Source organism: Falco biarmicus, chromosome 11 (assembly GCF_023638135.1).
Source record: "Falco biarmicus isolate bFalBia1 chromosome 11, bFalBia1.pri, whole genome shotgun sequence".
In the NCBI taxonomy this organism is placed as follows: Eukaryota; Metazoa; Chordata; class Aves; order Falconiformes; family Falconidae; genus Falco; species Falco biarmicus.
In genome coordinates, this window is record NC_079298.1 from 37668322 (window position 1) to 37695355 (window position 27034).

Below are 27034 nucleotides of genomic sequence, written 5' to 3' on the forward strand. Positions count from 1 at the left end.
TACTAGGTATCTAAAATGGGCTAGTAGTTAGAAGCACACTCAATAATTTTCAAACGCATTGGCTCAAACCCCATTACCTTAGGGCATTCCTCTCACATTTCCATACATCTGCATTTCCCTCAAGCCATTGGCTTATGAGTTTTACCCAGTGTCAATCTACTGTTCCCACTTTGATGGGGAAAAGGTGCAGTCAGCAACAAACTTGTAAGCATTGGCCCTTGCAGAAAAAAAAGACTGTGTTTTATTTTATTTTGTTATTTATTTGGTTGGGATTTCATAAATGAAGCTCTTCTGTGTGTATGTGTTTCAAGAAAGCACTTTTTTCAGATCATTACAATTCCTCAGCAGTTCCTCAGAAACAAGTTCCTCCCTATGCTGCGTACTTCATTTTCTGCACTAAGTACTGCCCCTCAGCAGTAGCAATTACCATTTCAAAAGGAAAAAAAGTAGCACAAATACATTTTACAACTCTCCAAATTTCATAATAGAAAATAGCTAAGGAGTGATTTGCAATGTGGTGGTTAATTGCAAATCATTGCCAATATGCTCTCCACATGCCAAGTTTCATAGGCTTGCCATGTGGCATGTAATTTTAACAGACCATTTCTAATTATAGAACTTCAATTCCTCGAACCGGAGCACTTCCCTTTTCTATCTTCTACACCAGCTATACATTGCTACCTTCCACGATCCAGCACACACATGGTAGATACTAAAGCTCTATACAGAATATCATTGTTCATGCATTTTCATGCTGCAGTCAACACGCAACACATGAATTGTAGCCTCTGCTGCCCAGACATAAGCTGCTCATTTTGTTCGTACTTCCTTGCCAAATCCTCCCTCTGCTGAGTTTGGTCAAAGCCTTTCAGGTTAAAAAGGTGGTCCAAAAATGTGCCTAAATCTCAGATTCCTTTTTTTGAGGTTGTTGAAACTACTGATTTTGTTGAAGTCATCACACAAGTACATCTTTCCATCTGGATTTGTATTCTAAAGTATAGCACCAGAGAAGAGCATGAGACATAACCAAGATCTTAACAGTGTTGTGTTTTGAAGCAAATCAAAATTGAGCTACAATTTAGATCAGAATTTCGTGGGTCGAACCTCTCCCTAGATGGGATACTTTGTAGGTACCTTATTGAAAGGTGGTGATGTGTGGTGTGGGGAATTTTCTGTGGTAATGTTATCTCTGTTAGACTTACCCACTTGCAAAGAAGGCTTCTACTGTCCCAATGTAGCTGTATGTGCTGAGGCCTTTGGAGACTCTATTTGTCTAGGGAACAGACCTGCAAGTTCAAGGAAAAATCACCTTGCCACTGGAAAGATTCTCAAGATGCAGCTGAACTTCCGAACTATGGGCTACAGATGGCTGTATCACAAAGAAAGATCACCGTTGCAGAAGATCACTGTTGTACAAAACGTTACAAGAGTGTTAGAGGAAGGAGTGTCTCTGAAGGACAAGATAAAAGAGCTGGCAGAAAAAAGCACATAACAAAACAGGCTTTTTTGTTCATCCTAAGAAATGGCTAAAAATACATACACTAGTCATAGATATAGAAAGTTAATGGATATCTAATGGAATGCTGTTACTTCTTATGTTCTTGGAAAACAGTCTTTATATATATACTTTTTTTTCCCCCCTTAGATTTGTGATTGCAGTCAGTGAGGCTTCATAGCTGTAGCTGGTAGAAAAAAGGTATTGGCATTTGAGGGCCAAATCTAGAAGTCCTTACAGAGGCAAACACACACAGAATTTGATTCGAGGTGGATACAAGTGAGGTCAAGCATTCATTATTTTGCTGTTCAGTGTAGTAGTTTGTTTCTCTTGTAGCCAGGCTTGCACAGTCCCTCACTCCAGTGGTTTCTGCCTAAAGGAAAAGAAAACAAGGTTGTGCTAGTTGTTAAAAGTGCCTCATGCCTTAAGCAGATACTCTGCTAGCTGCTTTTTCAGGCTGAACTAGATGTTCTCTGTTAACCTAGGTAAAACACATCAAAATTCAGTTATAATCATGAAATGCCCAGTTCAGGTTTGTCCAAATACTCATTAAACAGTTTGAGCCTTCCAAGTAGCTATGGACACACCTGTGAACAAACTGATCCCAATTTACATTTGCTTTGCTATATTGCCATGAAACCATCATAGCACTATGGTTTTAAGTCTAAAATACAAGTTGCAGTAAAAAGTCATGGAGACGGCACCCAACACTAATCCTTGCATGCCAGAAGTGTTCCGCTTCCCACATACTAACTCTGTTGTGTTCATAGGAAACACATTTCTTTTGTATTCTGTACACATTGCTCCTGTAAAGAGAACGAAAGCTATTTGCCTGGTGTCTGGCAGAGTTTCTTCAAGGCTGCTGATCCTCCGTACAAGTCCCATACTAGCAAACCAATTTCTCTATATAAACTCATGTAAAGTCCCATATTTGATTTTAAGCCTGCCCAACATGAGAGAAGTTGTTCAGAGACACAGCTCAAAGAAGAAAGCACTACCCCAGTCTGCCCAGCTGCCTATTGGAGTAGTGATGCTGACAGGATTCAAAGTGAGCACATCCAGTCTTCCATTGGGAAAGAATTTAAAATAGTAGAGTAGAAATTTGAGTAAGATAAGAGCGTAATAAGGGGAAATGAACTTAAATGGTTAAAAGCTCCTGACGAAAGTCTGAGTTAGCACAGCCCTTGTGTTGTTACCTAAACTTTCACGAAAAATTTCCAGTGATGGTCTGTCTTCCGATGAAGTTTATAGATATTCAATCCAATAAATGGATCCTATTGTACTCTAGGTTAGCTACATTCTGCATATTACTTTAAAGTCTTCATACTCATAATTTGAAGAGCCTAATAGTCACCATTACTAGAGTGGAAAATTTAATGCTACTAATTAAAATAGCTATGTGCATGAAGCTTAAAAATACTTTTATTGTTATATGGTTTATAACCTAACTATATCCAATATAAATGAATCTATATATGATTAACTATAGGGCATAGACTTTTTCCATTCTTGATGTACTAATTTTTCTGAAACTAAGTTAAACAAAGTAAATGCAGTACTTTGGAGTGCTACTATTTACATATTATAGCTAATTAGCAAGCACAATAACATAATCCTAGGGGAAAGGTCCACTGGCAACTTAATTAATTATCTTCTATTATTGTGTATCCTGTTAAAACGACAAGCATCTTACGCTGTGTAAGTCATCACAATTTTAATTAGCATACCCAAACCCAATATAAGCATAACTGCTGGTTTTGTCTGTGCTGAGTCCTCCTCAATTTTTGTACATAGGCACCTCTTCAAATCGTTTTTCCACATTCATTTGCTTAGAAATGTAACACAGATGCTGCTTTAAATGTTTTTAATGGAAATACTAATTATATGAGAAGTTAAAAATTAGTTTTATAACTACTGTAGCTGCCGCTGAAATATGTATGTCAGGAAACGGTGGAAGAGTAATTATGGTTGTGATACTAAGTTAACTTGTTTGCTATATACTGTGCTGAACGCATCCTTCTAAGAAAAAGACTCATCTACCCGCACACCCATACACTAGAGCCAACTCGCAGGCTCTCAGCGGGATCAGGACTCCCAGACCCCGGGCAGCCCATTGCGCGCCATCCCCAGGCTTTCAGTGCAGTTCGTGCCAGGGCGGGATGGGGGGGAGCAGCCCCCCCCCGGCAGCAGCAGCTGGCGGTGCTGTCCAGGGTCGCACCGAGGAGAGGGACGGTCCCTTTGCTGCACCGTGGCACCCACTGGGCCCCTTGCCTTTGTGCCCCAAACACAGTGATCTACTTCACTACATGAAATATGACATCAGTTTTTCACTAACTTGAACTACCTTAGTCTGCTAGAATACTTGTCCATTACACAGGTACCATATACAGCCGCAGCAGGGGCTTTATTATTGCACAATTCCTGTTCTGGCTGAAAGGAATGGCATTCAGTGACGGCCAGTACCTGCTAACAGCCATCAACAAGGAAAATCACTCCGACCTTATATTCTGGAGACTGTTTCAAGCTTGCTGAAGCATTGAAAAGGGAGGATACAGTTCCACACCACATTCCCACACGCCATATGACCCCACTATCATATCCTGGAAATCAAACAATTTAATTTCAGAAGGAAGGAACCTGATTCCACCATTAAATGTTAGGCTCCGTTTTGTGGGTATAGAGAGGAGTTTGATACCAGAGGCCACCACCTGACTACACCAGAAAGTTTCTGTTTGAGCCCAGTTAAACCAGGGATTTGGCTTCAAGAGTCATTCATTACCATGATAAATCATTTGCAAAACAAAAAGGCACAAGTACTCCCTGAGTTTCTGGCCTTCAGCCTCAGCGTTTGTTTAGCCCAGGGTATAGTTCCATGTTGTAAAAAACCTTTGTCTTTTGTTCTGCCTTGAATATCTCGCTATGTTAAATGAGACCTTCATGTGAGAAAAAAATCCGCAGAATTAGTCACTTCCATCTCTCTTACCATTCTGTTTATCAGTTGAGAAACTACTTGATAGCTGAATATGTAAATGCTGCTGAACTCCAAGTACTTAGTTATGTTGTGTTGTTATAAAGTAGTATTTTCGTTAACAAGCAGTGCTGGCCTAGCTTGCTTTCATTGACAGTGAAGGGATTTGGACCTGTAAGTCATTCTCAACTGTATCAAGAAAAGGATTTAGAAACAATACACAGTATTGCTATGTCTTTCTGCAGCCCAATTTAAGTTACGACCCTGTTACTAATACTATCATCTTTTTTATTTCTTCTCCTTTGCTGCTAGTGCCTCTGTGCTGCCCTGCCCTCTGGCAGAGCCTGCAGCATCACCTGCCGAGCCCTTACCTCTGCAACACAGGGAGCAGGGAAGGCCAGCAGCAAGCTAGGTCGTAACTGTAAGAGTTTGCCTTGAGAAATGCTGAGGAGAGAGGTATGACACAAATGCTGCTCGTCCAAAGGACTTAGGCACATTCTTCTACTTGGGATTCCCAGCTGGAAGCTCCCTCCTAGAGCTAAGCACCAAGCAAATCCTTCTTCTCCAAACTAAGCCAGACGTTCCCCTCTTTCTGCCCAATACTCATGATCAGAAGATATCCACAAAGATGTGCCAGGTTTACCTCAAGAAACTTGGTATCTCTCGCTTTCAGAAAGATACTCCAGCTGCCTTATTTACTTTAGGCTGGAGATCCGACCCTGGATTTCCCATGCCTGAAGTACGGCTGCTGAAGAACTCCTGCCTTTGGCATTTTTGCTGCCTTAGGTAGATGAGAGCCACGTAGTACATAAATGCAAGAAGATCTATATCATGAGCTGGACACACAGTTATTTACCACTGACAGGACTTGGGCAGTCCTGGCCATGCCCAGAGGCAGTTTGGCACCCAAAGGGCTGGTGGAAGGTGGAACTGTGAGGACCTGAGGCACTGAGTTAGGTGGCAGCAGAACAGAAGTTTTGAGTACCTAATTTTAGATTTAGGCACTTCAGTTAGCTAATGGTCTACCACAGCACAGCCTGAAGTATAGCATACATAGCAATGCCCACACTAACCTTAAACGTGCCCAGTTTAAGCACCAGAGTGGCAAGAGCAGGCAGCAGCGTAAGTTATAAGCCGTTCTGTCTGCATTGCTTTTGCATCGAGCTAATCCAATTAAGCCTCTGTCATTACTTCTTCATCACTACTGTATTCATGATGTAAGATGGCACTGTGTACAGGTACACGAGGAATTCACACTTCCATTTGTCTGCAGCCATAACTTCACACCTGTCATTTCACTTCCAAATGAGGTTATGTGAAAGCTTTACCAAAGCTTCTGTTTTCAACAATGCCAGTCGACATACCACCTTCAACATCAAAGTCAACTGTGGAATGATATACTATTAATTGGGAAGCAAGAATAATTTATTTCAGTTGTGGATTTGATTTTACCCAAGGAAATTAATGGTGCAATATAAAGTAAATGCTACGACTTCAGTATGCAATTAAACATTTTGCTCAAGATCCAGGCTGTTTTAAACTTTTCCTTTTAAACACATTTTTAATTAGGAATTGGAAAGAAAATAATTAATACATCTTTTAGTATGAATTTCTGCATACAGGACCAAGCAAGCAAGACAGCATACTCTTTAATGTGACCACGTTTTCAGAATAGACATTAACTGAGGCTTTTTCATGCACAGTTGATTTTGTATAAACTGATTGACACCTTTGGGGGTCGTCTTTCCACTGACTCATAATTTTGCTCACTCTTTAAAAAAGCCTTCTGCACACCCAGTATTCTCTAGTTAAAGCTGAAAATTCAACTCATCATATTTACACAATAAAAAAAAAATCCATTCTGTGTTGTTTTTAATTGCAAATCCTACTCAAGGGACTAATTCTCCTGCTTAAGACGCAGCCCTGTGCCTTCTACTAGAGAACCAACTGCAGTCAATTATGGTAATGAAATGTCAATAAATATAAAAATTTAATACAGCCTGCTCTTGGTGAGTGGCAGATGAGGACTTGCCTCCCAGACAAATTTGCTGGTGCTGCAAATATTAAATGCACCTGAAAGAGTAGCAGGTTGCCTGAGAGCTCTCCAGTAGAGGGATGGTGGGAGATCCAGGCATCTACTGGGTTTTTCCATTATGGCATAATCACTGCGCTAAGGCCACTGCACTGATATTCTTGACATTCAGACATCTTAACTTCTTATTATGAAGTGAATAGCATATTTCCCCCACAAACTGGAACCTCAGTGAGGGATTTTGAGCTCCCCCCCTTAACAATTACAAAAGGGAAATTAAGATGTGAAACTTGTTATTTATATGTGACCAGTTTCTCAATATGAAGTAGTTGAATCCTGTCACTATATTAAACTGCTCTTTAAGTAAAAAGTATTTGAGGTATGTTACTTATATTTTTTTCTTACTATTTGTATAAGTATATATACTTATATATAAAGAAATATGTATGAGTATGTATACAAAGAGAGAGAAATAACAGATGAACTAGAAAGTAGTTTATGAAAGATGGTTTGGCTGGGATTTCCAAAGACCAGATGCTAGTTTTGTCACCAATTTCTTTGGCCCTGAGTAAGCAATTTAAGGCTACTACTTCAGTTTTCCCAGGTGTAAAAGCAAGCAGTGAAACCTACCTCACAGGATACTTAACCATAATCCATTTACTTAACTGAAACATAACCACAGCTTTAAATACTTTGCAGACTTGGAGCAGTGTTATTCTTAATATCCATACAAAAACTGTAACTTCATTTTTCTTGTACAGTTTCCTTCAGTCAATGCCTTGGAACCACTAAGAGTATATATAAATAAAATGTTGTATTAAAAGTCAGTAACCTATTGATTATATTAAGGTCATCACCGGGAGAAGTTATTTTTAGTTCCTTTCAATCATCTCTCTACCTTGTCTGGCGAAAATTTTGTCAGATTTAAAGTCTTTCAGTTTTTTTTCTTGCTTTACTGCTCTTCATACTCAAGCAAAATCAATTCAGTAGTTTTAAAATAAAAAAAACATCCTTCAAAATACATGCCTCAACATATTATTTTTTTTTAAAGAGATTTTAAGGGATCAGTGCCTAGAAAAACAAATTTTTGCAGTATTGGCCCATTTCCTCTGGTGATACCTGGCCATTCTTTATTCACTACTTTATTATGGGGGACCTTAAAGGTGGGATTAGAGCACCAATACCTTTAGACAAATCATTAACCCAAAGTGTGTACTTACCATTGTGCTTGGTCTTAGTTTAGAGCCAGACTTGGCTTACGTATGCCTACATGGTGTGGTCAGCAAATTTCCCTGTTGCTGTGGAGGCTCCTAAAAAAGAAAGCTGTTGGTAATATTAGAGCAGCCAGGCAGGAAAAGGCATTTTGAAAATGTATCAATAACCTGGTGAGGTCTTGGCCAGTTGGCCAGGAGTGGTTCATGGCAGGAGCAAGCAACACACCTGGCCATTTCTGCGGGACGGTGGCACCGGAGGGGAATATCTAACCCTGGTGTAAACAGGGCTGAGCTGAAGGCGTTTCAGTTGAAGCAGTTGCTCAGATCACCAGCTCCTGATACACCAGCTGGAGCTGCCCAGTCTGGGAGCTGCCAGCCTGTCTCAGAGTGGACTCGTCCTGGCCCCTCTGCTTTGCCTTCATGCGGCGGCGTTCCCGCAGGCTGCGGTACCTGAGCACTTCTCCGCTGGTCACCATCCCGTGACAAAGCGTGCACATCTTCAGAGTGGCAGGGGCTGGTACGGCCGCGTGCATGGGAACATCCCCATGGTGGGACTGGGCTTAGCCAGAATGGTTGCAGAGTGCAAGCAGTAGGGGGGTTGCCCGAGATCCAAGGATCGCCCAGGGATGTGTCAGCTATAACAGGCTTTGGGTATACTTTACTTGTGAATATCACCTTTTATAACAGGGTGTGTTAATATCAGCTGCCTGTTGGATCTCGATATACAGGTGTCACTTTGGAAATCTCATAAGACAGGTCAGCCTGCCCCGAGAGCAGACGGGCAGCAAGACCAGGGCAGCAGCCCCCCGGTGCCGTCCCACTTCTCTCTGTGCCCCAGGGAAAGCAGCTTGGTGTGGCTCTGCTGGGAACAATGTGCAGCTGGCCCGTGTCACACACCTGCCCCTCTGCCTTTGCTAGCAGGGACAACTCGCCAGGACAAGTCTGTTGGAACCAGCTCCAACAAATACCAGGATTTTGTGTAGCTAAGGAGAACAGAAACCGCCCACACAATACCTCTGCTTCCTGTGGGAACACACCGACATTTCTGGGCTTGAATAGAGGTTTCTGGCCAAGTTACGGACACGGGACCATTTCCCATTAATAACGTTATGTCCTGCTGGACTAATACGCCCAGTGTAGGTGTGAAGCTCATTTCATCAGTCTTGCTTTGCAAGATCATACAATTACAATGAAAACAAGAGACACAAATGAATCAAACGAACCAATATGGGGACAGCTACCATAAGCCTATAAGCTACCATAAGCTCTTCTCATATATAAAGCTTCTACAAAAAGCTAGTACAGACAAACAAGCATTCACAGTGATGTGACGTTTTTTAATAATATTTTCAATACATACCGTTGTACTAAATCTGATTTATATATAAAATTATCTTGACTTGATAACATCACTAAATTGAGAATGATTCTTTTATCCAGGAGTATCCCGGTTGTATGTAATTGCTTGAAACATCCTAAAGGGATTCCGTGGGTGTGACAACCAGACAGAAATGCAATTCTGTTTTACAGGTGGATTATTCTGTAATAGCATCCCAAGCTGGAGCCACCCTCAACAATCTTATGAGCCATGCACAAGAACTAGTAGCAAAGCTTCGTTCCCTGCAGTTTGATCTACGAGAATTTGTGTGTCTCAAATTCCTGGTGCTGTTTAGTTTAGGTAGGTACACTCTACTCTTCGTACTTAATAATGGACTGGGTTTTTTTCCTAAAAACATTGAAAATATTTTGCTTTTCTTATTTTTTTCCTGAAAAACATGATATCGAAATATATTTAATAAGATTCACAGTAAGATTATTTCTTAAATATCACTTGCAGGAAAATTATGTGTTAGGATTAGAAGTGAGTTTCTATGGAAATTACTCCTAAAACCTATGGAATTTAATAAGTATTACGAGCTTTTTGTGTTTCTGTATGTGATTTCTGAATATTCCAGAACAAGGATAAAATTCTATTAGAAATTCTGGAGAACAGTGGAAAGTACAGATTGCCATGTTTTTCTGTGATATTGAATACAGTTATGTAAAGCAGACGGAGTGGGGATATGGTTGAAATATCTCTCTTTTTCAAAGGCATCTGTGGTAAGTATAAACAATCTTCTTTGCATATGATGGCTGTCACATCACAACCCATAAATCAGGAATGTATCTCACAGTTTTTAAAAAGTGAAAGGAACTCTTAAAGTGCAAATTAATGATAATAGCTTTATGACAGATCTGGCCAGGAAATAACCTTTAAAGAGAAGATTGTTTTGTACTAGTGGAGAGGACATAGAATGGGAAAGATACCTATGCAAGACAAATTAGTTAAACCAGTGCCCTCCAATGAATCAGTCAAGAAAAATCACCAGTGCCAGGAATGAAAAAGGGCTTAGGGAGATGGATTCCTATTGACTCCAGAGGAACAGATTTTCTGCCTGTCCTCCGTTTCAGGTTTGCAGTATGTTGACTTAATAAAGCTGGTCTAAATAAACTTTGGCCAAGTGAATTTCTGTTCAGACAGTTAAAAGGGGAGAGTTAAAAATATAAATCAGGTCCAGAGCCAGCCATACCTCCATAGCCCAAACTCCTATTTTACTCAGAAGACATTTTGTCTACAAAGAGAGTGAACGGTTGAACCAAGCACAACAATGAAAGAAATACCAGCAGCGGTGGCATTTAGTAATGCTTTTCTTTAATTTTCAGTTTTTTTAAAAAAACTTCATAAAGGTATTAAATTCTGCAAATAAATTGTTATAATACAATTGCAACAACAGGTTTGGTTACACTGTAAAGCATCAATTACTGTCTTAAATATGTCCCTCCATGTGGTGTTTATAGTTTGAACCTGCTTTGGAAAATTTTCAGTGAAGCTTTCTTTAAATACAGGGACCATAAAAGATCAATACTTCAGAGGTATAGGACACAGAACATGTAGAAAAAAAAAGAATTATTTTAAAAATTAGAACTATGCTAATAGAATTGATTGTTATGATGTATGTACATTCTGAATCCTAGGAAGAGATGATGGATTTCCCTGGTAACTATTAACATTTTGTATTCAGAGCTTAGTTGCTTTCCATGTCCGAGATTTGGAGAAGGAAAAGCCAGCCATCTGTTACAGAAATTCTGTTTTATGAATTAATCTGATGAATAACAAGAATTCAGTTTTCCTAACTCCTAATAACTGAGTTTTTCAGTCATTAGACAGTGGCACAGAAACGCCTAAAGAGCCTGTAGCTTCCCCCTGATAAAATATTTAGAGTTTTCATCTCAGTTCAGTGATATTTTAAATTAGCTGAATAAGTGAAGTGCATTTGGAAAATTCTCACATTTAGGTGGCCTTTTTGTTTGATGAGTTTCACCAGCTCTTCTAGTACTTTTCATTGATTTAGGAATTGTTCTTACATCTTTAGCTCTCATAATTCTGCCAGGTAGCGTGCCCAACTTCTGAAGCAGTTGGGCAGGAATACCTTACAAATTTTATCCAGTTAGGATAAAGCCAGGTTATCCAGTTTTTTTCTCATTTATGCTACTACAAAAAGAGTAATTCTACTGCTAATAGGAGCCTTGTAGTCACATCACTTGCATATAAAAGTGATGTAGCTAAGAAAGGTTCAACACCTTTGAAACCAATTAGTTCATTAGCTAGCATACTACATAATTCCATTTGCTAATAGTCAAAGCCTGACGTTATTCTGCAAAGAATAAAATATAAAGGTGTTACCACTTGACCCACAGGACTGAAGCAAATATTTAATGAGAATGATGACAAAACCGAAATGAAAAACACAGATACCCTTTCCAGCTAAATACTTAAGTCTGTGCCCAAAAGTATGAATGAATCATCTGGCTGGAGTTAATAAGACACCTCACAACCTAAAAGTGAGTCAGGTTTTGAAGACATTGAAGTGCCTAAGAACGCTGGCAGGCATTCAGCAGGGCTGTCAAAACTATCTAAGCATCAAATCCTACATAAATAACTGGGAGCAATTATTGTACCTAAGTATCTAGGTGCATTTGACACATACCTACATCTCTTAGGCGTCTAAACAGAAAATCGGTCTTAATGCCAAAAATATACCGCTTAATAAAAATAAAAAAAATTCAAAAACCTTAGCTGACTCTCATTGAAAATCTGACCCCATAATGTTTAATGGAATAAAAAGCGCCTCAAGACATACCAGCCTTTTTTCATTTCTGAGGATCTTCACCCACAGGGTTAACCAAACAACTAAAACCTTATCTTATTGTTCTTTAGTATAGTACTTGCTTGAAAAATATATGTCTAATATAAAGCCTCTCAAAGGCAACACAAAGTCAATAATCCGCAGAATTAATTTATTAAGAAGAAGCTGTTTGTTTTTTATAACCGCCCAGGTAGGAGGCTGCCTTGTAAAGCTGTTTGGTATTCATGGCAGTAACGTATTGTCTGTCTCTTCACAAGATGGCAATCTCCTTCAGGGCAAAGAACTTTGTTCCTGCCTTTTTTCCTAACATTTCAGAAGTGATTATCTTAGTAAACTAACAATAAAATAATGTTCAAAACCCAAAGCACTTACAATAACTTTTCAAAACACAAGTAAGTCATATCACTTTTGCTTGCTAGGTTTTAAATGAGACAGGTAATTGTTTGTTATCTACTCATCAAAAGTTCCAAAGGGTTTATACAGGAAAATGCTTTTGATTGATGGTAGCATTAAAGAAGATGCTGTTGAAGCTTAGGCAGATGCATATTTATTGTAGCCTTTGTGGCTAGCAGTGCACAACTCTTTCTGCAGCCAGGAAGACTCCACTCCAGTAAGCCAGCCAGCTTTCTCCAGCGGGCCGTCTGGCCCAGCTGGGCCCATCTGATCAACACTGCCAAGTATATAATGGTACAGTTGACTCAGCAATTATTTAATAAGCCAGAATAATTTGTTAACTAGTTTCTTAAGTGTGACATCTCTTTAGTTTAGTTCTACATAGTATTGATATATGTAGAGTTATGTAACTTTTAAATTCCCTCCACCAGTTATAAAAAGCAAGTATCTTTACAGCTAGGTAGTTCTTACCTCTCTGTACATAAAAGTCTTCCTTCATGTACATGGATCTTCATACTTCAGTGACTGTCCGTCTACCCTTGGTGGTTCCTTATGCCATCCTTCAGCCCAGTCACTGCCAATGTCTGGAGAGGAGCAACTTCATCACACCTGAACTGTTGTTCTCAGCAGATAACCACTTCAGCTGAATCAGTCCTTCAGCTCTTGTGCTCTCACAGGTTAAAAAGTCAGAGAACAAATCAAAGAGAATCAGCAGAATCACCACTATCACTCTGGAGATTACCATATCGTGCACAGTACAGACTCAGCTGTGTTTTAGATGGACAAAAGCCTTGATTCATAAGGACATTAAAGCACCAGCAGAGACCCTTCCCTTCACAGCTTCACTGCACCATCAGTGGTCAGGCAATTACTCTTTAAGACATAGGACGTTTGGACAAAATATAAATTCCATCACATTACTCTGATCCACTTTCTTAATCTACAGATCTACTACACTAGTCCATCAGGGTTCCCTTAAAGAATCACAGCCTTCCCAGGAGTCAGTCCACCGTGGCAATTTATCACTGTGTACCTCCTCCCTACACATAAACAAACACGTTGCTTCCCTCTCTCGCTGCACACCAGAACAGCATTACACAAATCAACCAGTCTAATTGACACCTGAGATCACAGTAAAGCAAATAGAAACAGGTCTTGTGACCAAAACTGCCCTTCACAGTTTTGGTTGTGTAGCCTGGTATAACTGCTAAGCCATCTTCTAGTCCCTTCTTCCCTGACATGATCTCTGACGGAAAACTCTGAATTCTGTACCAACATCTGTCTTTGCTGCAAATGATACACCAGATGCTGATTGAATGTTTTATTTGAAGATGAGCTGGACTGCTGAAGCCAAAGCATTTTATTGCAAAGGAGCAACCCATCTACCAGTATGATTTATTTGAAAGTAGTTTTCTATTTAGGTGGCCTAGAAATACCAATTTGTTATCAATCTCCATTCCAATTATCTTGAGCTACTAGCTTGCTTTGAAGTAAACCAGGACACCAGTTCTGATAGCAATTACCCTTGCCAACCTTTTTTTGGCTGAGGGTGACATCCTATTTGTAAACTCCAAAACATACCTGGTTTTTGGTGCGTCATTCCTGTGTTTTCACATACAGAGGTATTATTTCCTTAATTCCAGCTAAGGGAGTGAAGGTAAGCAACATACCATACCTGAGTCAAATTGTGCTTTATCAGCCCATTTTTTTTCACAGTCTGAAGATACATGGATTAAAAAAAATCAGCAGGTGAAGAGATATGGCAACCTGGATTTTCTTGGCTACTTAGTTGCATTTGACACGTTTCTTTCAAGCAAAAAGAACTGACAGAGCCATGACAATTCAGCAACCGTAATCACACGGTGGAAAGTCAGTGGCCAGGCAATAATGGGAAAGAATAAAGAAATCTTTGACAGACCTGAGTGTTAAACCTACTTTTAACACTACTTTATGAACTCATGTCCAAAACATGGAAAGAACACATCTGAGAAAGATGCTGATCACTTCATTGTACAACTGTTTATCAAAATTACCACTAAATGAGAATAAAAGTATCTTGCTTTCCCAAAGCTAACCAAATTGAGGATAATGCCACTTCTTTACCCTAATCCCAGAGTAATAATACACCTAATTTTTCTATAGCATATAACTAGTGCACAATCAAAAAATAGGCCAGGCCTAAAAACAAATACAAACCATTTCTTTGTCTTTAATAATTGCTGGTTTGAAAGAAGATACACTACAGATAGATGTGCTGGTTTTGGCTTAGTTGCTGATTGGGGTTAAACCACAGCAATAGAAAAAGCAAATGTGTCAGTTTATCGCCTGTTTCAATTTTCAGTACCAAATTTGACATTAGTTTGGAAACTCCCTTTTTTGTCATATAACATAATTAAAAATAAATAAAATAAAATAAATAATAATAATAAAAAAAAGAAAATACAAACAGCAGCAAATTGCTGCCTGACATATGCTGTTGAATTCTCCAGTTCTGGGACTGACATAGATTGGCATGCTCCACTGGGGTGAAACCTTGGCCTCACTAAAGCCAACGAGAACATCACATTGCTGTTAGTGGAGCCAAAATTTGCCTCACTGTTTCTATGAGTTGCTTCCTACCATAAAGTTCAGATAATTTTTTCAGCAAATAAATTTGCTAAATGACTAAATTTAAACGATGTTCAAAGAACCAAATGAGTACCTTGCATGGGATATTCTCTATCATCTTCTGATGCAACAGATCTCTTCATTTTACCATCCGGTAGCTTTACAGAGTGGAGACTTAACCTGAAATCAGCCATCTTCTCTTCACCAAAACTTCCCATCTGTCCTACTAGTTTTTATTATCTGAATTCATCAAGGACGTCTCCCACCAGAGCAGTTTGTAAAGTGAAATGCCAATAGGAAGAAAGTTAGACATCCCTTGACCCATGTCCAGGCACTTGTCTGCCTGTGGAGCTAAATGCTAGATTGGGCAGTAGCTGATTGGTACTGCTGCCTTATCGTCGTCAGGACACAGATAAATGTACTTCATTTAATAAATGAAGGCTTTATCAATGGGCAAATAATTGCAGAGCCGCTATTGATCTCACATCTCACTTAGCACGAGACAAGAGGGTCCCGTAGAAACGGTAAACATTTAATCGCTGTGGATGACAAACAGTGGGCTCTTGCTTAAACAACAAACCCAAGCAAAAAAACCCTGTTTTCAAACAAACCAGAACCTTACTTAAGGGTTCAGCAGAAATGCATCCAGAACTGCAAAACTCCACTCCTTTTTCTGTTAAATAAGAAGAATATTAGCAAATTAATATTTCCCTGCTTTTAGTCTCCTTGAAGTGTCAGAGCTGAGATGGGAGGAGGTATTTGAAGTACTAAGCTCCACCATTTGCACTTTTGGAAAAGAAACGTGCCTGTGAAGTTCTTCTTGCAGACAAATCAGGCTGAAATGAAGCAATTTTGAGGCAGACTTTAGCCTTGGAGGGCTGGAAGGAGTCTCCTGCAGACGTGCACCCAAGGAGCAGCAGCACAAAGCCTGCCTGTGCTGTGTTCCACCTGGCTCCAGTAGCTCACATCAATGCAGTTAAGCAACATTCTGGAGCCAAAAAAAAACCCAAACCAAACCTCTCGCATTTTTTAATATACTTTATGTAACATCATTGGTCTATTAGATGTACAGACTAGCCGAATCTCTGCTCCAGTAATCTTGCAATCTAAATATGCAGAAAAGATAAGATAAAAAGCAGCATCAAACAATGATGGAAAATGGGGCTGCACATATTTTCACTTCCACAGTTTTTGCTGAGGATTAAATTTGGGGTATCATGTATGCAGATAGGAAAATAAGCGTATAAGCATTAGCTGGAAGCAATATAACAAAGAATATTGATTAAATTTTTGTAGTACTTATGATGCTTAAATGCACACAAACTAAAAGAAGTATGAAATGAAGGAATTAGTGAGGCAGGGGACTTTATCAGACCAAAAGGAAAACAGGACACAAGACCCAAGAATTATCCAAGAACCAATTCATGCAGGATTATAGACACCTAAGTGTAATACAGACCTAAAGGTATAACCTAGCAAATTTTGGCGTGCAGATCTTTATTGCAGCCTTCTTAATAATCATATTATATTTTCAACAAATATGGATCTGCCTTTTACACTCTCTATTTAATAAGACTGCCCTAGCTTTTCAAAGCACAGTCCACAAATCATGGGAACTTACTAACAAACACGAATTAGCTAAAAAGCTGCTTCTTCCTCCCATTATTCTGATATTTTAGTATCAGAATGAAACTAATTAAACTAGCAGGTGACTGGCTCAAAACACAAGAATTCATTCTTCAACGCAGCATATTATCCAGCTCTGGCACTCCTTGCTCCAAGACGTAGAGGATGTTGAAAGTTTTTGTGGTTATTAAAGTCACATGGAGAACTTAACAGAAGGAAAATCCATCGAAAGCTGTGAAATACAAACCCCACTGCTTCTGGCTGTTGCTAACCTTCAGCTGCTGGCGCCTGAGCGGCTGCTCCTGGGATGCATCGCTCCATGCTTTTCTTCTTCTTACACTATTCCCTAGGGCATCTGCTCCTGTCAAAGATGGGACAGTGGTCTAGCTGGTCCAGAGTGCCAGCACAGCCATTCTCATGCTCTTGTTGGGTAGGTGTGAGCATTTGTAGTTTTCAGGGACTCTATTCTCCTTCCTGTGAAGTGGTCCTGGTGGTTCTCTGGCAGGATACCAAGAAGCCCACAGATAACACTACTTCATCTTCACAAAGCACCTTCAGTCCCGGGATCTGAAGTAGGTGCTATGAATTTGAAGCAAAGAGTATCACACGCCAGCCTCCCTTGGCAAGCCAGCACTGGCCAGTAACGGAGCACTTGTCCAGGGGCAGGCTGGGCTTCACAAATGTGTCCACTTCTTACTCGAAGGGACAAATGGCACTTAGAGTTTAATGCAGTGTTCAGAGTGGTCACTCTAGCCACTTTTACTTTTGATAGTTTGCAAATATACAACTACTTTTGCCCCTGTTTTTTGGTGTTATTTTTTTTAACAAATATGTTATTTATAATATACATGTATAACTGGGCTGTTATTGTGGGGTGGTTTTATTAAATCCATTGGCAGTTTTCTTATATTCTTGTCACTCTTTTACCAAGTGTACTTGTAAGATTGCACCTGGTGAACACCAGATAGCGAGCAGTTGAGGATTCTGTACAATTAGCACTGAGCCAGGGCTTTCAGGCTTCCCCACATTACATTTAAATTTAGAAAAATACTTCCTGCACACTTGTCAAATCCAGGCTTATATCTCAACCCTAATGTCTAACTACAGTAAGCATTGGAGGATAATACTGGCAAAGAAACATTTCCTAAACTTTATGTAATCATTTGGAATTCAGGAAGGATTAATTAGTATTCAGGAGATGTGACTGCTCAATATTTATGCCATAGAGACTTGGCAGAAGCAAATAATGGTACATAAAGCTGATGCTTGTCTTAATTAAATGCAATATAATAGGTGTTGAGGATTTTTTTTCTTAGTGAAGAGAGCAGTTTAGCAATGACCAGATATAACTCATTCTGAAGTTCAGAGTTTAAAACTAATCAATATGTATTTATAACAAGGGAGGGACTGAATATAATTTATTATTAGCTGACAGCTGACTAATAGATAAAACCAAGATTTATTTAAGTATGTTTTTCCACATACTAATTTCTGACAAAATATTTGCCCCCTTGGATTCTTCATTATTTTTTGCTGTACTAACAGTATTTCAAACAGACTTTTTGAAATTAACATCTCATCTTCAGATAGGCTCGGAATGAAACCAGAGAATTTAGAATAAGACATCTAGCTAGGACAATCCTTTCGCTGTGGCAAACTTAATTAATAGTAACATTTACTAATTTTATGATTAGGAATCCTTAACGGCAGATGATTTTTTAAAATGCTCCTTTACAGTATACAATCTACATAGGTGATGATGAACAGGTGCTGACTGGCAGACAGTGCAAGGGTGACAGGCACAATTCCAGTACACCTGCAGCCCAGGCTTGTCTCAAATGTCACAACAAAAAGGTTTGAGAGGAAATATGAAGAAGTTACATAAATAGGTCTGGCATATTAAACACGAGAGGCAGAGCAGAGAAAGCAGAAAAGTACTTGGTCTGCAAAGGTGGTGAGTGGAAAATGGACACGGCACTGCAGGCAAGTCAGAGGCAGGAGACGACCTCGTGGTGCTGAATGACTGATGATGGGTAAGGAAGGAACAGCTACAAGACCTTGAAAGTGAACACAATTTATGTCTGATGTAGCAGGGAAAAGGGAAGATGCAAAAAGATGGGGAAGCAATGAGCTCGGAGGGGTGTCTTGGCAGCACGGTTTGCCAAGGCCAAAGGAGGAAATGCTGTGGTAATTGAGATGTAATAAGGTGAGGCAACATGGTATTTGCTAAAAGTTTAATGTAGTAAACAACAGCTCCTGTGCACATCCCATGGAAGTCAATGAGAATACATCTGCAGGATTAGCTATGTAGTATCAGTTTGGGATTAATTATATTAGAAATAGACAAATTTAAAGGCGAAGGCCACTGTCTTTTGGAAGACCTCATCTCTGGGTATAACGGAGGCTCTGTTTCTTGAAATCTGAAATCAAGATGACTGCTTCTTTAAATTATTATGATACAGCTCAGTCAAAAGTTACAGACTTGTCCAACTGCTGGATGGAGATCTATGGCTTGCATTGAGCAGAAGGCTGAAGGAGGTAACTATGATGATTATACGGGTCCTTTCTTGTCCCCAAATCAGTGAAAGTAAATTTTATAGGCAAGAAGTTTAAATTTATCATGAGTCTCCTAATTTCACAGTTCTTAAAAACTTTTCCCCATCTGCCAAGTTCACATTTAATAACTTCTAATATGAGCAGTTGTCAGCAATCTTATGTAGTCTCTCGCTGCTGTGTGTCCCACATTGCCTTGGGAACTAGGGATAAATCTCTTATTAGCGATGATGAGGGCCAGGAGAACAGTTACATAGGCAGTCTGCTCCTGGAACTTTTTGCTCTTCTCTGGGTCTCAAGCAAAGCAGCCAGGCTCCTCCACCTCCTCCATTCTGCCACTAGAAGAGCTATTCCGCTTTTCTACTTTAATCATCTGGGAAAGTAAAGCCAATGAATATGGACAAAACCTCATTTCAGAATCATCTCATGAGGGATGTTCTCCTTTCATGGAGCCAGCATTGCCCAACAGAGAAATCAACCCTCTTGTCGCTAATTCTGCTTCTGACTCCGTTACTGACTATGGAGCTTTGAAGTTCTTAAATAATATCTCAACTACCCTATCTGGTAAATGGTAACAACAGTTATCTAGATTTGTAAATAGTGGTGAAATCCAGAGTATCAAAGATACTGCCTAAGGTACAACCAAATTGAAACAACATTGCTTGAAATGTCTACAGACACCATAACAAAGACCATTGTTAAAAGGTATCTGATTTAAAATATTTTTAATAGATTTTGGAAAAATTGGATCCTTTCCTTTATAATTTACTTAACATGAAAGTAGCTCATTGCTGAATTTTCATATTAAGGTCAAAAGCAGTGCCAATATTTTGAAAATTCACCCTTTGAGAGGCTATTTTTAGAAGTGAATTTTAGCACATGCAAGACAAAGTGGATTTTCTTTCGCCTTATTCTTCTATTTCTCTGCTTTTTTCTGCTTTCTTTATAGAGAAACAAAAGCAAAGACATATTCACTTTACTTTATCTGCTAAACCCCATAGCAAAGTCAATTAAAAATCAGTCCTTAAATTTCTTATACATGATAAATGATGGTGTATGGAGTGACGACTTTGATGAACAGCCATTTGCTCCTGAGAACACTTTTTCAGTGAGCTGACAGGTTTTAGTCCAGCCTCCCATGTAGGTTCCACACATCATCCAGGCAGTATGGAAGAAACTAGGACAGCGTCTAACAGGTACACTTTAAAATGAAATCTCCAATTAATTATTTTTGTGGAAAAAAACCCCCACATAATATAAAAGGAATAAAATACAAATGCTGGGGTTATAAGGTATAGTTAAGAATTAAATCAGTATTTTTAATAAATAATCATTCATTTCAGCCCTGGGTATAGGAGTCATGAGTGATATAATTCTTGCAAGAATTCCAGAGATAGCCTCCTGTTTCATAGCTGATCTTTTTTTTATAAACTACACTAAATTATAGAGGAAATTTAATAATCACTGTTGATTTGTCCTGAATTTCATAAAAGGCAATGAATGATGCAAATTCATCTCTCACGTAACTGTTGAGTACAATGGTATTATTTGATACCTGTATATGATCCAGTCTGATCATTACTAGTTTATGTTGTCTGCTTGTCTGCAGCTGCAAGCGACAGCAAAAAAGATTAACCATCTTCAGCAAGTACTTTTTCTTTTCATGTTGTTTTTTTCTAAAATGCATATTTTACAAGGTTTTGAAATAACAATAGGATTAGATGCTTGAGAGAAAATTAGGTCATATATTTGTTAGATACAAATCTCGCAAGTAATTAGAAACATGGGTATCAAGCAATATTTGTATTCTGTACTGCTGCCTTTGTGTGGAGATAGTGGGGATTTCAGAATAACACAATCATTGTGCTCTGCAGTTTTTCCCTCTCTAATATGTTTATGGAATACTAGTAAGTATGGCTTTTCAACAGCTCCTGTAAGGGGGAAAAACTACCTGCACGTAACCCACATTTGCATATGCATCTACCTTCGGAATACTTCTGTAATTTCTGACCCATTTTTAATATACGTTTTAGTTGTTTAAGGTGCAAGTTTGAATGTGTTATATATGTAACAGAGGAAGTATGGGATTATATAGAATCTTTTTAGCTGCTGTTGGCAGAAGTGTTTATCTCTGGCTACTTTTGTTAGCCAAGTTTTCCAGCATATCATGGGAATAAATGGCTATATATTAAGATACAGACAAATTAATGAATATCCTTAATCTTGGAGCCAGTGAGACCACCCGATAATCTTAATTGGAACATGTGCTCAAATGCTTCACTGAATGAGGAAAGTGTTAAAGGAATATAATGGCTAAATTTACTTTGCAGTGGTAACAGACAACTTACTAAATACTTTTTAAACCAGAACATATAGACTAAAACCTGTTCCTCAGGTATTTCTAGCTAAACCCACACATTCCAGAAGCCTTTACCTGAAATTTTATGTATGGGTGACGGTCAGCCATTTACTGGAGATGCACTGTAGACCATGCTAAATTCCCCTTTTTCTCTTATCCCTTTTCTACTTGGGCAAGATTGGACACCGGAAGAGAACTGAAGTAATGGCTGTCTCCGAGGGAGTTAAAATAGAGAGGTGACATGCTATAAAGAAGCAATGAAAAGAAGTAGCAGGAGAATGACATGGGAGGCCAGGGGGTGGAGGGGAAGGATCTGGAAGAATGAATGGAGGAGAGCGGCAGAGGAGAGAATATCTGGGCAGAGCAGGGGCCAGAAGCAGTCAGTGAAAATGAAGGACAGCGGTGATGTGGATCAGAGGAACAGAGAAAGACCGGAGGGCCTGAGGTAGGAAAGGAGTCAAGAAAACCAGGGGAAAAGGCCAGGAAGGAAAAAGAAACCATGGAACTGTGATCAAAGCCAAGCCAGAGGTGGAGAGGGAGGAAACAGAAGCAAACAGAAAAGAAACAATGAAGGAAAATTCAGCAAGAAGCTTTATGGCCCAGCCTTGAACGCAGCTGTGATCGTGAATTGGGAGGCAGAAAGGGACTGTGCAGAAACACTTCTTCCCAAGCTTGTGGCTTGGAGTGTGTCCCGATGACTTCTCCTGGCAGGAAAGGGGAGGGGGGTGAAAACCACTGTAGGCTCTGGCAAAGCTGCTACCAAGACTGGGTGAGCCTCTCAGAGCAGGGGTTCCGTGGATTACTCTGGTCCTGTGCAGAGTACAGGACAAACTGAAAGAGTAAGCTTCAAAAGAGTTCACAGTGCTTGCAAAAGTTTAATTTGCACATGGCCATTCCCGTAAGCACATTTTAAGAGTTCTTTATAAGATTATTCAAAGATTGATGAGGAAAATCCTACATTTAACATCATCTCCAGTACTGGAACAGTTTGATGTGTATTATAACCATAGTGCACACCACCTTTGCTTGCCAGGTGAAGAAAAGTCTTATCTCAAGAAAGAGAAAGACTTCAACATCAGAGGTGGGAACAACACTACAACAGCATCTTTCCACTCTCCTAACACCAACAATTGTAATAGAGATCAGTGAAGCGCTCAGGACAAGATAGATGATGCTATCCAGTCTTTCACTAGGGGAAAACCCATAGCCTAAGCAGAACAAATGATACCAGCTGTTCTTCAAGCTCAGTCCAAGGCAGGCTGGATGGGTGGTAGCTTGGGAAGGTCCTTCTCTCTTGTCTAAGTCCATCTCATCTGGGAGACACTTGGCTTTAGAGAACGGAGTCACCAGCAAGGTCGAAAAGGACTGGTATCAGATTCACATCCCCTACAGTGCTGGAAAACACATGGCCCACTGAAAACATTCTTTCAGAGGGGAACATTGCTAAGAGGTTACTGTGAGAGTGGTGTCGTCCAGACTGCACACTGTGCTCCACCTGGCCAGGTCTTACCTGCTGCATTTCTTCCTCCCTTTCTGTTTGGATACAGAGGAAAAAAGACCCTCAAAATTAATTAAAACCATAGCTAAAACTACCAGAGGTGAGCCAGGGAGTAAAGAGGGAACAAAGCAATTAAGAGCATTCCTGCTAAAAATTCACTACGCATGCTGTAAAATTCAGAGATCATTGTGCCCCTCAAACACGCAGCAGAGAGAAGGAGGCACTTAAAAAAGCTTTCAATTACTTACGTGCCTTTGGCTCCCTTTCAGGATGCTGTGGAACTGGAAACAGCAGTGGTAAATGTATTTTCTCTGCATTTGCCTTTCTTGACAAAACAGCTCCAATATTTTGATCTCAAGAATAATCAGCTCTTTTGCATTTCCTTTTCAACTAACCGCAGACTTTTGTAAGTTAAAAATTAATGACAACTTCTCTCTTTTTTTTTTTTTTTTTTTTTTAAAGAAAACCCAAACAAACCTTCTGTGCTTAATTCTGAGGAAAAAATATTTTTCCTACAACCTTTAAGTATTATTTTCTTTCTCCCTCCTTCTCCAGTAACACACAAAACGAATTCCACCACAACAAAACAACCTGGCTTGTGGAAACCATTATTTTGAAGATGAAACATTGTGTGGTGTCCTTTACCACTATTACGGGCAGTCAGTCTGTTAGAACATATTGGGCGATTATAGGCTAGTCTTTTCAGAGAAAGCCATGGGTTTCAAGTTAGCACTAACCATCTATCAATTCTTGAGATTATGCCATGATTTACTGTCACAGCATCATGTATTCTCTGATTTTCTGCCTCCTGTGAAACATTGTGCTTTCCTTTTCTATTGATGTATCAACTATAATAGTTACAAGCAGCTACAGAAAAATCAATAGCGGACTTTCATTACTGTGCACATAAGGAGTACCATGCTGTGAGAGCACCTAGCTGTTAAATAGTCACCAGCAGTAAGGTACACTATAAATGTCTGTTATTTTGGTCAAAATGAAGAATGTCTGAATTTGAAACAACAAATAGCTAGGATTTTTGACACCACTGGATTCTATGTCAAGTTTTTCCAGTACGTGATTTCTTTTCCAGGTGTCAGGTTTGATTTTTATTTTCTGTGCTGGGATCTGTGTGATTTTTTTAAACCTGAAGCTGACACAGGAAATTAATATCAAAATAAATAAAGTATTGCTGGGCTGGGCTTAACTGTAAACTCATTAGGGTTGGTTGGACAAAAGTGGTAAGAATTGTGTTCATCTTTGTTGAACTAGTCTATATGTTACAAGTCAAAGTAAGCTGACTTTGATTAAGGTGAACAGACTGATAATCTCTATGTTAAACACGTCAGCAGAATAGAGGTGAAAGTTACTGCAGGTGCAGAGGTGCTCCTAGGGCTATGCACTGGGAGAAGCACCGCGCTGCTTTTCAACACAGTTTGGAAACAATAGTATAATTTTTGGTTTAAATGTACTTATTTGCCTCTGGGAACAATTAACTTCCAATTAGTACACACGTGAGCGTATTGCCTTGAACATGTCCAGGACATTGGGCATTTCAGGCTGTTCCTCCAGCAAGTGGGTGGGCAGTCCTGCTGCAGGAGTTAGCTGCTACTTTGGCATTTTGAGACTATGGTGATCACAGCGATAAAGGCACTGTTTGTTGCTGCATACCTTAGATTTGAAAGCCTGTGTGTTTCCATGAAACTAAAGCACAAGGATGTACATGTGTACTTACATGAATTATATCCTGCCAAATGCATATCCCACCGTCTGCCATGGCCGCAATGTTACAGGAAAGCACTGTTTCTTGCCTGGACATAACTTTCAGGAAAATTAACTTTTAAAGTAAGAAATCCAAATCGCTTTTCCAATTTTCATAGTACTAACTCATATAACTTTTACCATAGAATGAAAAAAGAGCAGAAATTCCATTCCAAATGGCAATTTATGGTCCAGTCTGGAAAAAATACCTACAGGTGGGGAATGACCCCTGCTTTGAAGAGTGCAGTGAAATCTAGCCAGAACCAACCTTAATCCAATGAGCGTTGATTTAGGTGGAGGTGGATCTAGAATTAAAAATCCTTCCAGATCCCAAGCAATAAAGGCAAAAGACACAGTCTGTATGATATCTCAATAAAGCACCACCGGGACCCTGAGGATGTCACTGGTGGGGCGAGCCCAGCCAGGGCAGGAAAAGTGCACACCTGTTTCCAGGAGGCCAAGCTCCGGCACGTCCCGGAGCCTCTCCAGCAGACCCTCACACAGATGCTGCGCAGTGCCAAAAGCACACTCGCTCCCTCCATCTGCCATGTGGCATCAGGGGACAAAAAACTACCTCTGCCCTCATGCAGGGAACATGAGGTTTTTTTGGCACCGTGTTAGGGGCAGCTCCAGTCAGGGGTTAAATGGGATCTGCAGCCTTAGTTCATGCTCGTCATGTTAAACCTCTGCCTGTGTTGTCTATGGAAACATCTCTTCCACATCTGACCAAACATTTGAGTCTGAGCTGAGCAGTGAGCACAAATCTGGACCTTACATGAGTTATTTCTGCTGCTCCTTACTGAGCAACTGAAATGTTAAATATGTGCTGAGACACTACCTTACCTGAGAGCATCCAGTCCTTTCTGATGAGGGTTTCTTGTCAAGGAACCCGAGGTAGCTGAGAAATAAAGCTCTCTTCTAAGAGCCTCATACTTGAACTGTGGGTGTAACAGTATTTCCTCTGTTCCACGCTTCTCTACCCTGTCTAACCGATGAGTAACCATGTTGCCAGAGGGACTTTCAGGTGGGCTTTTCTTCAGCTTTCTTCTGTGTATGTTTAAAAGTGTAAGCAATGAGGCTGAAGAACAGTGGTGTACACATCAAGGCCTTTGGAAAGAGTCCAAAGGCTGACACACATCTGGGTGCGTCTGCGGTGTCCCCTGTGTCCCAGCCCTGACACTTGCAGAGTGCCAGTGTAGTTGCAGATGTTTGGCTTTGGGTTTCTGTCACTCTTGTTTGCCAAAGCACTTCCACAACTAAGTGCAGGCATACATCACAGTGAAAAACGAAATTTGCAGCTTCCATTCAGACCCATAGATGGTGTCAGAAGCAATATGCTTTGAAATTCTGCAGCAGACAATTACTTACCTTAGTTGTATTTACTGTCCATGAAAACAAGACCCAGGCTACAGGAGAGCTAAGCATTTTCTTTTCCCACCACCTAGCAGGAGGCCTGGGGGCCTGGGCCAGCCAGGGGGACAGGGCCACCAGCTCTGCTGTCATTCAGTGAGGAGCACCGCTGCATGGTGCGTTTCATTTAAGCATATTCATGAGCCGTTGCAGTCAGGCATGGCAATGATCTAATGACTGATACACGCACTTATATGATGGGACCAAATTCATCAGTGTTTTCCATCTAAGACAGCAAATTTAGTCAATGCTAATTTGATAGGGAACTGAAACAGCATCTGAAAGACAATGGCTTCAGTGTACCATTAATGGTCTCATGAGCTGTCTGCAGGTACATTTACATAGGAAATAATTGTAACTGCCCAGAGTAGAGTCTAACTCTTCTATACAATAATAGTAAAATTCAAATATTTGGCTAACAGGCATCATATATTTGTTGCTGTTGCAGTGCTTTCAGCACCAAGCAATTCAATGAATGCATTTTACTTTATATTATTTCAATACAATTATATAAGAAAATAGTTCTTTTACTAATTTCCACCCCCATATCTCAGACAGGCAGAGGTGACTATCTTTTTCATGCTCATTCTAAACTAAAGTCAGCTTCCACTGATACAGCTTAGTTCAGTGAAAGAAACCCTGTTAGTGCAAATATTGGCACATAAACCTATTAAGATCATGCCTTTAAGTCTCAAACAAGAGGAAAAACATGTTTTTGAAATCAATATGTCTGAAAGATGACTGGTTGATTGTCTCACACTAAGCCTTGTCTCAAAATAGTGCAAGACTTAAAACTGAATTATTTGTCAATTACGTTGACAGAAAGTTATAGTATTGTACCTCTTAGCATATTAACAAAACACCTTCGCTTAACTATATTTCCTTCTTTTAAAAAGAATACATTGTAATAATTTTTGCTCCTGTGGGACTTTGG

At 39.7% G+C, this 27034-nt stretch overlaps 1 protein-coding gene and 1 long non-coding RNA gene across 4 annotated transcripts in view; one reads left to right on the plus strand and one right to left on the minus strand.

The window, feature by feature from the left end:
- Positions 1-27034, plus strand: part of NR5A2 (nuclear receptor subfamily 5 group A member 2) — a 96390-nt gene that overhangs the window by 56393 nt on the left and 12963 nt on the right. For all 3 annotated transcript variants that reach the window (XM_056355541.1, XM_056355544.1, XM_056355543.1), the window contains one exon: positions 9240-9387. In XM_056355541.1, coding sequence (XP_056211516.1) covers positions 9240-9387 — 148 coding nt within the window. The remainder of the gene's footprint in view (positions 1-9239; positions 9388-27034) is intronic.
- On the minus strand, positions 1744-24387 carry LOC130156766 (uncharacterized). Its single transcript, XR_008824599.1, has 3 exons — positions 12761-24387; positions 7716-7805; positions 1744-1868 (listed from the first exon to the last, which is right to left on the minus strand). It is a non-coding gene; the product is annotated as an uncharacterized LOC130156766 (long non-coding RNA).